This window comes from Pavona decussata, unplaced genomic scaffold (genome assembly GCF_977016875.1).
Source record: "Pavona decussata unplaced genomic scaffold, jaPavDecu1.1 SCAFFOLD_95, whole genome shotgun sequence".
Taxonomy (NCBI): Eukaryota; Metazoa; Cnidaria; class Anthozoa; order Scleractinia; family Agariciidae; genus Pavona; species Pavona decussata.
Genome location: NW_028145512.1, coordinates 483,893 through 496,777, shown reverse-complemented (window position 1 = coordinate 496,777; position 12,885 = coordinate 483,893). Strand labels below are relative to the sequence as shown.

At 37.2% G+C, this 12,885-nt stretch overlaps 1 protein-coding gene across 3 annotated transcripts in view; it reads right to left on the bottom strand.

The window, feature by feature from the left end:
- Positions 1-11,376, bottom strand: part of LOC146472961 (gamma-aminobutyric acid type B receptor subunit 2-like) — a 33,991-nt gene extending 22,615 nt beyond the window's left edge. For 2 of the 3 annotated variants that reach the window (XM_085118722.1, XM_085118724.1), the window contains exons 1-2: positions 5,975-6,131; positions 1,560-1,830 (exon numbers count right to left, since the gene is read on the bottom strand). In XM_085118722.1, coding sequence (XP_084974848.1) covers positions 1,560-1,787 — 228 coding nt within the window. In that variant the 5' untranslated portion in view covers positions 1,788-1,830; positions 5,975-6,131. Of the gene's footprint in view, positions 1-1,559; positions 1,831-5,974; positions 6,132-11,253 lie in introns of those variants that run through there. The other variant, XM_085118723.1, reaches the window with a different exon arrangement.
- Between the last annotated feature and the right edge of the window lie 1,509 nt (positions 11,377-12,885).

Sequence of the window (12,885 nt, the reverse complement as noted above, 5' to 3'; positions counted from 1 at the left end):
CGAGACGTGGGCTCAAAACAGTAGGAGCGGAATAGGGTTCAAAATGCGTCTCTGGCGAAAAAAAAAGTTTAAGTGACTGGCTCGAAGTAAATCTTTCCGTAAAATTTTGTTCAGCCTTTCACTGTTTGATCTTTAGCATGTGAGAACTCAAATCAAGCAGAAAAAGAATTGGTCACCGTGCCTGCGAAAGTGATACGATCTTGTCAGGTTATCCCATATAACTGGTTACAATATAAATTTCGAATATGAGTCTGTTTGATCATTTCTTGCTATGTCTGGATGGAACAGGTATTTAAAAATCGATGAAGTTGATCTTCAACAAACGTTATACACTTATAATACATGAAGCGAAAGAAGCAATTAAAGATAAATTTCTTGGCAGCTAGAGGAGCTCAGTATCAGTCAATATTGACCCAAAACGTCTCTTGCGCAAGTATTCTCAAGATCTCTTATTAATTTTGTTCCCATGAGGTATAGGCTAACTCACGGTGTTGGGGAAAAATCGTTTTTCTGTGGAAAGAGGATGATTGCTAAGCTAAAATAAAGGGATGACAAAGGTAGGTCATCGTGCTCGTTTAGATGAAAATAACCGTTTGTTAATTGGCTGAGTTTAGAATCAAGGAAAACCTCCATGTTTGCCAGACGTGCGTGCGCTAATGGAGAGATTTAGAATCGCGTTTACGTTAAACGGCAACTGCGTGAGATTCGTGTTTACGTTTTCTTGAAAAAATACTAGTACATAGTTGGTGCAAACAAATTCTGGCTTTTGATGCAAACGCATAACTACTCAAACTGAAAACCGCCAGCGACAAATGTAGAATAAACATGGTCACCTGGTCTTTTCTGCCCTTTTCCGTTAACGTAAATGTAAATCTCTCTAATGACGTACAAAATAGTGCGCGGAAAGGATGCGCTATCCAACTAATTGGAATCCACTTAAAAGAGACCTAACATTGCTATATTTTTTTATACCACGACAGGAAATGTTCTTAAGTTTCAGGAATTGAAGACGTGATGCAACGATCATTGGTTAAAGAGAATTTAAATCTTGCCGCGAAGCTGGGCAAACAACGAAACAGAAAGTGTGACAAAACTGTTGAAGCACCTGTCTTTTTCCCAGCTTTTGGTTTAAATTCGAAAACTACGTTTTGGGAGTTTTTCTAAAACTTTGATGTAGTTGTAGCTTATTTTGGCTTTTTACTTGATTTCCACAGATAAGAGAAAAATCACGGAACGTTTTCGGCGTGAATGTCAATTAAAATCTTAAACTTTTTATGGTCGAATTTCCTTCACCATTGTCTAATCATCGGTGAATTACGCCGGGCGAATAATGTTTTAGAAACTCCAGTCGGCGTATGACAGTGAAATCCACGGATATTAAAACTTGCTAACAAGGCTTTAAAGGTTATTACGTTGCGGTTGTTGTTCAACAACAACAGCATGTAGTGTTGCTATAGAAATTCGCTGAACTTAAAATAAAATCAATTAAACAGCTCAGTCTACACAGAAACATATAACGAAAGAGCAATTACATCGAAATATATTATATTCCTACAAACCTGGGAGTCCTTTATTAAAAGTTCCAAATGATAGTCCCTCAGATACTCTGAACTGTTGTTTATCTCATCAATAGCCATTTGAACAGCCGGTACAATTCCTGCAGAATTCCATCCACCGCGACTCGTGTCCAGACCGAAAAGCCCTCCAACGTAAAGCGTTTGTTTAGTTTGGCAAGGACGAGGAAATATCAGAAGGAATGTAAAAAGGCAACACTTCTTGCTGATCATCTCTGCGACAGTTTACAAATTAAACGACCCAGTATCTTGTATCCTAAATGGAGGTGACCACAAAGTTGTTTAGTTAAAATTTATGGACGCCTAAATTTCGCTTCTCAAATCAGTCAAATTAACATGTAAATGAACCTAATGGAAGTGTTTAGTTTACACCTGCACCTCCAAGAGTGCTGATTGATCAAACAAATTAAGTGTTTTCAGAAATGTCAGTATACAGAATTTTCAATTTAGTGCACGGCGAAAAAACCTCTCCTAGTCACCTTTCCCTGTCCCGTGACATGTACAAAAAACTGAGCTTACTTTTTGCAACTCACGTTCCAGTAATCAGCCTAGCTTACATTAATGGCAGTGAAGATTTTTCGTCGCTTTACTAACATCTCTGCTCCGCTTAGGAATTGACGTGATGAACAATTTACCCTATCAATAACAGTGAACTAAACAAAAAGGATATCCCTTATGTCAAATTGTTTTATTCATCTGGTCATAACCGCAACTAAATTATCGAAAAATGTCGAAAATCTTTGAGCATTGATGAAAAGAAAAGAAAAACATTCGAGAACAAGAACCATTTCCAATTCTCTTTTTACCTTTTTCGCTTGGTAATAAGACATTAATAAAAAAACTTGTTAAGATCGTATTTTTCATTTAAGTTTTTTTTCTTTTGAACAAGAAAACATGTTCATGTTATCTATAAATCAATTATGATCGTATGGACCTGACTATCATGTCAAACAAAACTGACATTGAAAATAATAAAATTGGTTCTTTTTTATTATAATCATTTTTGTTTTTATTGTCTTTATATTTTGGGCTGACCTTCATACCTGTGGCGGTATAGAACGAAATTATTCCGCTTGCAAGAGTTTAAAAATAAACATTATACCGTCTAATTTTTATTCGTTCTACCTCTTAAAATATTCAAAAACTTAAACCCTAAGAAAAGAATTGTTCCGTCTTCGGTAATTATTACCTATTACATAACTAATCAGTGCTAAATGAAAGTGAAAGTCAGGGATAGGGTGGACATCCGCAGACCTTATAGTTTTCTTTACGCTGGGACGGGCACCAAGTTATTATCTAAAAGGACTGCCAGATATTATCAACATCAATGAGAAAAAGGCTGTGAAAATAATGAAGGAAATTATTTGGTTGCGCGGCGACTTAAACGACGAGCACCCATTTTTTGTCGTTACGAACTGTCATTTGCATATTAAGCATCTTTTCGTTTACACTCTCTTTAATGATTTATCTTAATCCTTGAATACCAGTAAAGTGTCAGGTTAATGTATCCACGTCACTCCTATTTTTAAAGTCCATCTAATCCTAAAATTTTTGCTTTTGTTTTTTAAATCACGTAGACAAAATACCCCTGCTTCAAATTAAGCAAAGAAAAAACAAATAATGACTGGTATAGTTTTTATACAACGGTCGCAAATTAAAGACTGAAAATAGGTGAAAAGTGAAAACGAAACTTGACTAACTCGTTACGTCTTCGATAAATCCTTGCCGTAACAGTTTTCAGTAAAGCGAGCAGTCCATTATTAAATTGAAGGCTTAACAGGCAGGTCAGGATAAGAGGTTCTTTACCTGGAATAATAATGTAACTTGAAACTCAGTTGAGGATTGCTGGGATTGATGGTATCCCAGTAAGCCGATAGGCGTCGCTACAGCCGTCGCATTTGGATGCTTCAGTAGAAGTATCAAATACAACACAAGATCGTTTGTCAGAAACTCTGGCGTATCGTCAGTTTTGGCATATGACAAACATCTCTTTTCCGACAACAACGTTCCTTTACTATCACTGGTGATAATATTTTGGAAGATAAACGGTATGAAACAAACTCAGAGTTCAAGTACAGTAAAAACCCGCGTATAAGAACCCAGAATTTTCGAGGTCAGGCTGAACAGGTTCTTATATTTTAGGGTAGTTTTTCACAATTCAGGCTGATTTTTCAGACGTTGTCGTAGTGTAAGCATTGGCAGAAATATTGTACTACTAATACAAAGTGTATTTCATTTTATAAGATAATTATTTAGATTTTAAATCGTCTATATTGCACTGTAGCTTTATGGAAAACATATTTCTGGTGAAAATCCAAACAAACGTCAATCAAAGAAAACATATGCACAATAACTTTTTGTCAGAAGTTTTTCACACAATTAAAATCCAGACTTTTGACCATCAAAATTAGAGTTATTGGTTTTGTATAAGAACCTTTTTTTTTTTTGCCAGGCTGAACAGGTTCTTATATTTTTGGGTATTTAAATGCCAAATTTCAGCCTGTAGGTTCTTATATCACTAGTTTCTTATATGCGGGTGGGTTTTTACTGTATCGCTTTAAAATACTCCTTGTTTGAAGCCTTTTTAAACACACTGCAAATATGTCGTTTTTCTTTTCAATGATGATTTGTCATCGCAGAGTGACATATATAACGTAAAATAAAACTGTTTTTGCCGATATATTAAATTCTTACTTGACTTCCCAAGCACCAACTGGGAAATTACAGCCGCTGTTCAACGCCATTTGGATAGCCATGATAGGATAACAGTTAACTAAATCTGTCATCAGAATTACCAGCGCCTATAAGTAACCAAGACTCTGACGAGAGAATTGTTCCAATTTCATTGATTATTAGTGATATACCTGACTTAATTGAAACTCGGATATTTTACGAAAGAGATCTTGGTTTCAGTCATAGGGTGTTACCTTAAAAAGTCGTCTTTTTCTCCCGGAGTATTTTCGGAGTGGACCTAGGAGTTCCATTTGTTTTCCAAATAAAATTCCGTTCATTCCGTCAAAAATACTCCACAGGAGTTTCAGGAGATGGTTAATGTTCTTTTAATAGACAGGCTGAACATCTTTGAAAAGTGAAATCTAGCTATGACAGTATCGTGTCGTTTTCTCAAATATATATTTGTTTATGTCATGGCAGTTCTCTCGCCGTTTTCTGACTTCTTTTTCCTTCACAGACTCACATCTATACCTGATTGTCGGGTCCGTTCCAAAGAAAACACCATACAGATCTAGTGATGCTCATTTACACCAGATGACTCAGTTTGACACCCCTACACACGCCTGTACAGTCGTAAATTGTAATAATGCTCTTCAGCCGTATTTTTTTTAATAACCGGTACCTCTCGTAAATTGTAATAGCACGTTGTCGTAATTTGTGATAAGCCGAACTGTCGTAAATTATAATAACACATGCACTGTCGTAATTTATTTGTAATAAGCCGAACTGTCGTAAATTGTAATTATAGCACATTGTCGGGTTTTGCAGTAAGTCATGAAAATGAACAATTATCCGTTTCTTTCGAAACGGAAAGTGGTCCTTAAAAGGGTGCCATTAATACAGTTCAATCTGTAGTTCTTATTTGCAACAAGGAAAAACGAATAACTTGTCTATTGCTAAATACTAAAATAACAACATTTTATTTAAATTTTCCGTTTAACCGGTTGATCAAAAAACGTACGTGATGGCACAATGATGGCGCAAGAAGACAACAAAGTGGAAAGGAAAATTTTGTACAAATATAATGACAACGGTAATTTCTGTTCAACCGCGCTTCGAACGGAATAAATGGAATAGCACGGAAGGTCATTCATTTCTTCAGTAACGTCCGCTCGATCCGCGTATCTGCATTTCAACCGATGAGATTGCAAGTTTTGTACGAATAGAAAAGCCTTTCCAATTGAAAAGGAACGTTTCCAGATCAAAATTCCAACCGAAAATGTTTTGTTTGTAGTAAATGAAAAGCGCTCGCTCTTTGTTTCCTTGAGGAAGTAAAGTTCTGTCTCCGCTGAAAATGGTTTTCAATACTTCTTAGAAAAAAATTTGAACTTTGGATAAAGTTGAAAACTGAATAAATTTGAGCTACGCAAGAGAAAATGTGTTTCAATTATTTAATTCCTTGAAGACTTTTAAACATTCTAGGAAAAATTCAGACTTAATGAAGTGATCAATGACGAGTTAAAATCTTAAAATTCATACATGTATGGGCCTGTTTGTACAAGATGTCTAGGGCTGAATCTCAACCCACAAAAGTTTGTAACGCGTACGTGGCCGTATAAAAGCTTTCTATGAAAATCAAAAAGAAAGAAGCCAGTGTGAAGAAAAAGAGCAGTTAAGGCAGGACTACACAGCTCTTTTACCGCTCGCAAAATACCGTCAAACAGTACCTTAATTCAGTTGAAGACTGTTGTCCCTTAGCTTTTCTGTTGAGTGTAATCGCGCCGTCAAACAAACCAAATAAAGGTGTCATAGAAGCTTTGGATGGGTCTCAGCGCAATTTATTTTGTCTCACCGCTTTACTCTGTTTATGTAGGAGTTTGTTTATGTGCTTTTTGTACCTGTCCGCTATTGGAGGAAACGGTGTTAACCAATCAGCGACCGAGATCAAATGCTTGATGCAGCACCTCCCGCGACAGTATCTTCTATTTATCCTGGAGACGTCGATCAACAACTATTTCTTATATCACAAAAAATCTTGCCTTCGATCGACATAGATAATTGTATGAGAGTAAAGCATAGCTGCTTTGTTCTCATAAAGAAAATAATTAAAATAGCACTTTCCCACGTGAGTTTTGCTGGTCATGTTTCCGTTTTTGTCTGTCGCATCAGCGCATTTCAACAACGTCAGTAATTGCTCTCTCTTTGTTTATTTTCAGTTCAATATCGATTCCGGCCAGCATGTTTTCTATTCGACGAACGGCTCAACTGTCTGCTAAATAGATGGTATTTTTTCGATTGAACGGAAACAGCCGAAAGAACTGTCTTTTACTTATTTTACAAGCGTCTCCACACTCTACGACATCCACACAAGCTCAAAATGACGAATAATTTAAAGTTTAGCAACTCGAGTCCATCTACCCTCATATTATTGTGTTCATTTCCCGGTATTTTCGGATTAGCTCTAGGATTTCCATTTGTTTTCGAAAAAAATTGTTTTATTCCGAGGAAAATACCACTCACGGCTTTCAAGAGATTGTCACCTTCTCTTAATAGTGTGTCAAGCTAAACCATATTTAATTTGTAAAGTGAAACTTACCTAACATGACAGTTTTTTTTCTTTTGTCAAATCGATCATGTTTTATTTATTTCGTGACAGTTCGTTGGCCCTATTTTGGCTGTTTAATTTTACTTTCGGAAACTTACATCTACTTGATGATCCACAGAAAATATAATACAGACTGAAAGGTTACCGGATACCTTCGCGGGTGTCCTCCGCGAAAAAAATATTTGCGCGCTGTCTTAAATGCAACAACCATAAACTATATATCAGTACAAAGCTAATGAAATGTACTATCCGGTAAAAATTATTTCGCTTTGATTTTTTCTAGCCGTAAGGAGAGTGCGTCCCAAAAGCCCAAAACGACCGATGTCTCTTTGAGCGAATTTATCGGGTATCGAATTCGACCGCAGAATCAAAACTACTGCATCATATCAATCACAAGGCATTAATCTTCAAAACTGTGTGAGGCTTTTTCGATATTCCTATTGGCTGCTTCGCAATTTTACTGTCAATTTTGATGATCAAAATTTCACCGATACGTTTTACGACGAAGGCCATTGCGGGAGATCAATTTTACAAAACGGAAATCCCTCACACAGTTGTTTTGCTCGGTGTCTTGGAAATCTTCGGGCCAAATTTCAAGGCAATCCGTCAAATCTTTATACCCTATAAATTGCTTTAAAGAGGGTACACTCGCGTAAAAACGAAGTAGGTTTTTTTCGCTTCTAAAGGTTTACAAACATTTCACGCCCTTGCTGCGCCATATGTCAACACTGAGGATGCCGCCGACGTCGAAAGCCAATAGAATTACAGGAGACCTACTGCTGAGTCCCCTGAGATTACTGGTGTCGGTTAGCAGCTCGCGGGAAAAAAGTTGAGTGCGTGATCGCTGCTCTATTACCATCCAGAATTTCTCCGATTGACTTGTAAAATGCCGCGCAAAAGAAATAGGAAATCGGTAGTGGCCTCGACGGCGAGCTGTATCAATCCAAAACAACAGCTTCAGACCGAAATGCGGTCACTGGGGTACGTTGAAATACTATTCGTATATATATATATATTATTATCCATGCGAATAAATTGCCGTCGAAAGCTTGCAGTTCAATATTCGAGTTTTTCTGCTTTGCAGGTATGATGGTGATTTTTTCACTCGCAACCTGGAGGCCAGTGTTGAGCGAAATGTGCGGCGAGGGAAAGGGCATCGAAGAACACGATATCTCCATTACTGTACCTGGGCTTATGCGCTATTGGTAAGGCAAACCTTTGCTTTTCACGAAAGCCAGTTAGTTCACTTCCATTATAGGAATACCTTTTTCATGCTTAGCAAGTCAACCTTATTATTTTGATTTATAGAAGAAAGAAGTTGGCCCGCAAGATGCAGAATTCTCCTGGTCATTTACACCAACTCATTTTGACACATCTGCACACGCAATGTATTTACCTGAATATAAAATTAACTGATGTGCGAGAAACTTGTCGAAGACTAAAACACGTGATTTAGCTCAAAAGGAGTTTCTTAATTGTACTTTTAAAATACTACATGCAACAGGATCTTTTAATTTTGGCCGGATGATTACAACGTTACCCGCCTTGGAACTTCCGTTCGTTGTGTATTCAGCCTCGGGGAGGGAACTTTAGCCAGATAGCTTCTAGTTTTCGGGAAGAAACAAAACTCCAGTACCTCTGCACTTACAGCCGTCCTCACACAAGGTCAATTCTGCTAAGAAAAATTATACCGACTTTGCCTGAGAAAAGTGGTTTTGTAAGTTTATGGCCAAATTTACCTATTGGAACATTCTCATGGTTATATAAGTCACGGAGAACAATCAAAATCTTCCTTTACAAAACCCTGTACTGTAGGGTCGATCGGAATCCCCACATAAACCAACCAATATAAAGTCGAGGGCGAGTTGACAGCTTTGATCAACGTTTGTCCATTGATAATACAGGTAATTTAGACTACTGTTGAAAAATGGCATCGGAGAAAATTATGCAAATGTCTGGCTTTAATCTCAGTTGACAGGTAAACTGTTAATTCCTGGCGATTCTCAACAGGTCACGACTGAATAAAAACTGAAGGAAAATACAAAGCTTCAAATTAAATCACAGCTCAGTTCCAAGCGCAATATTCGCTGAAATTTGCATATCAATTACATTTAAAAACGATAATAGTTTGTATCAGTAGGATTTCTAAAACTGCAATTTGAGCAAAAGTCAAATCAGTACTGAATAAAGTGAATAAAACGTTGTGTTGTGCCGTTACCTGTCCTTACAAAGTGAGTTTTCATGCATCACTCCGGCATTTCTATTGCTACTGTTCTTTTCGTGAGCTTTCGTGTTATTTCATTGATGTTCGACGGATCCTCGGTAATCTCCGAAGAGAAACATCGATGCGACATCGTGTTTCGTCGCTCGAGACAGTTTGGCGTAAAATTTCTTTCTTTTTTTTTTAGTTTGTGATCTGTCATGATGTTCAGGGCAAGCTAGACGGAGTTCTCCTTAAGTTCAACAAACTTGAGTGATGTTATAGATACAAGACTCGACAATTTGTGCGCCACAGTTTAAAGTATTGAGGAGGCAGTTGGTAGACTCGATAAAGTTAATAGTCTTCGTGAAAGAATCACTGAAACCGACAACAAGGTAAAAATTTAAAGGAAAAAGTGAAGTTAATTTGTTAAAGATGACATTAGTGAGGTCAAGAAGAATGCCCTCGAGTCAAAGAAGAACGATGCGACGAGGAAAAACTTGTTATATCAAGAACACTACACCAGACGTGAGAGCCTGAAAGTTCAAAAGATCGGAAAAAGCGATAGTTATCTCATTTCTTCTTGTGTTGCTGGTATTCGTTGATGACAAGTTCGATGGAAATATGGCCGTGTTAATGGATTATCACAACTTTCAACTCTCACTTGTGGAACAGAAACTGGCTTGTGGCAAAATGTTTTCACAGACTATGGATGGAACGTAACGTTCCACTAAAATGTAGAACAGCCTGTGAGTACGAGTCACTTTTGCAATTTATTCTTAAGTCTGAACTTGAACTATAACCCATCTTGCGATAAGTGCTCAAAGTAGATAAACATTGTGCACTCAGATTTATTACAGTAATTAAAATTTATGATTGCAATTCCTCATATTATTAACGTGAAGGGTCATCGTTTATACTAGCGAATGGAGAGGTTTTGAATGATCTGTATCCTCCAGAACTAATAGCTGCAATTCTTGCAAAATTTACAATCTCGCAGCTGGGTTTCGGGCACAGCCTGGGGTGTGAAAAGTTCGAATAAGAAATGTTAAGAAAGTTAAATTTCTACGGTCTTATTTTGTTGCGGCATACTTGCCAAGAGAAGTTGACGGTAGAGTTATCAGCGAAATCTATTTCTAACTAAAAATTGAATATGAGGATCTTGGGGAGAGTCGCTCTTAAATGTTAAAATTGTTAACTTGAAGGAGAGGAAAGGAGAAACGTATATACATATGAAAGAGAACATCATTTGACGCTGTGCATGTTTGAGTTAAGACATAGCACGTGTTTGAATAAAACCTGTTATAATCTCCAGCAAATGTTAAACGCTTCACACTTTTTGCAGACTTTAAACTGTAAACATCAGCGCGCTAGATTTCTAATAAGTAATGTTGGATCCAATAGCCACTGTTTAAATAAAAATGGGATTCGATTGACAAGGACTGTCTCCTGAAGCTACAGGGTTGGCTAGCTGCTGTTCCAATAGGACATTTTCTGTCATTTTCATTTATGGGCGTCATATTTCTCGCTAAGATCGAAATTTTGCGAAGGAGAAAAGATTCATCGAAACAACAAAAAGCTTCAATGAACGCTGCACGAAGACAATTTTCCGAGATTTGGGTCAAGGAAGCAATCAATGAATGGGGGAAATGGCCTCCATAGGAAGCAGTTTAGTTGTAAAACTCGTAATGCTAAACTTTAATTAAAGTAAAGTTTAATTTATTTACATCTGGTGTTTTGAGTTCTACTGCTTTAGAGATACATATTCAATTTGGAATCCGATTCATTTGACCATTTTTGCTCAACGTACTATACAATTTCAGTTTGCAATGGCCACTCTGTCCAGAGGATCGTGACCCGGTTTCCCCAGTCTTATCACTTGCATTGATTTTACAGCCGAGAAAATCATAAATCAGTTTCTGATTCCAATTTTACTGTACATCACATCTAGGGAAGGCGAAGACCAGAGTCCCCGAACTAAGCAAACGGGCAGTCGGCATTTCTTCTGACATTCGGATTAGTTTTTATAAACCAAAATCGAGTCCGCCGAACGACCTTTTCTAATAAAAAGTCGCGTATCCGGCCTTTTACCATGCCCAGAGGCACTAAGCAACATCTTATCGTTCGTCTAACCAGATTTGTTGTTCCTAGTCACAACTGCATTTAACGTGACACAGATAAAGCTATCAACGATGTCTTACCGTAAAGAATAACATTAACTTGTCACTCTGAATATTCGTCAGTTCCCTTAGCCATCTCGTGGCCGTCAGTAACATTCCGTGTTTTCAAGGATATCTTTTCTTCTCGCTGTCTTTTCGATAATTACCTTAGCCTTGTTAGACAAATAAGATGATGTGCAATGAATATATATTGAACCTGTCATGTATGTTATAGGAATACTAGATGAGATAAGGAAAACAAATGCAAAATACCCTGTCGTGTGTTTAATTAGATTACTAAGTCTACCCTTCTAAAAGCAATTTCATCTTCTTTCACCAAGCAATTGAAATAAACCAGTTTAAGTTAATATAAAATTTTCAGTTTTTTTAACCATCAAAAAACTGATCATGAAAGGGATTATTTTCACTAAGACGGGAGCAAACAGAACAAAATTGATATTACAATAGCATTTCAAAATTACTTCAAACGATGAACTGAAGTTGTAAAATTTGCGATTTAATAAAATCACTTTAAAGGTGCGAAAAAAGAAATTGCCTTAATGAAAGTTAAACAGAGTGCTCGATAAGTACAATCTTCAGAACCTTAACTTGATTTCCATTGTAATTAAAGATGGTCTTGTACAGCACTTTATTTTGGAGTTTTTCTTAGGCTAGAGAAAATTATCCGGCGTTTAGAACAAGGTAAGGTACCTAACGACAGTACCTTTTTATTTTCCGCAATCATTTCAAGATCTTAATTAAAACTCGCAGTTGACTTTCCTGTTTGTAATTGCACTGGCTAGTTGCCCTGAGAATTTGAATTAACAATGCTAAGCATCAAAGAAGCCGGTAATTTAAACGACCTGCACACAGAGACCAAAATAATTCATTGTTGTTCTACACTACGAGCACTCTTAAATTTCTCAGGGGTGGTGAAGAGATCGAAAAACCCGAGCGCGCGGGAAAATTATCTCCCGCTGGTAAACCACAAGTGCAAGAAGAGACAAATAGCTATATTTTTCTCATAAAAATTTCTGCCTTCCTCCGCGTCTTCTCGCGACAGCGGTTGTGGAATTTCGCGCGTGCGCGCTCACGTGTTTCGTTCGTTAACAACAGCGTCTGATCGCAAAAATTGCATGAAATGTAGTTTGCTATCCAAACTCAGGGGTGGTTTTACAATATTTGTAATTTCTTGTTTTCTCTTCCCCCCCCCCCCCCCCCGCCTCAATTAGTTAACTACAAGCGGGTGGAAGTATTTTTGTATTAATTTATTTCCTTGTACTATAATACAGTTGTAGTTAGTTGCAGTTATAGTTGATTGAAAACTTCAATCAAAATAGGATGCTTTCTTCAAAAAGCTGAGAAATTTATTGATTGAGGCAGTATTTACATATTAAATACTTAAGCAATATATTGTATGAATGTGTTATTAAGGCATTGATATTCCTTTTCAAAACTCAATCATCGCATGGTTCCAACGGTTTGTAAATCTTTGAATCTGACCGATTGAAGAAGTTGAGTTTTCCATGGAAATTCGCACTCTCCTGAGGTACAGTCAGTCGACAACCTAAGGACGAAGAGCGTTTCCTGGTCGGTTGCTTTTTCTCTAGTTCTGTCGAGTGATCGTCAATGGATTCGTTTCCACGGTTCTCAAAAACGGCGTGGATGACAAGC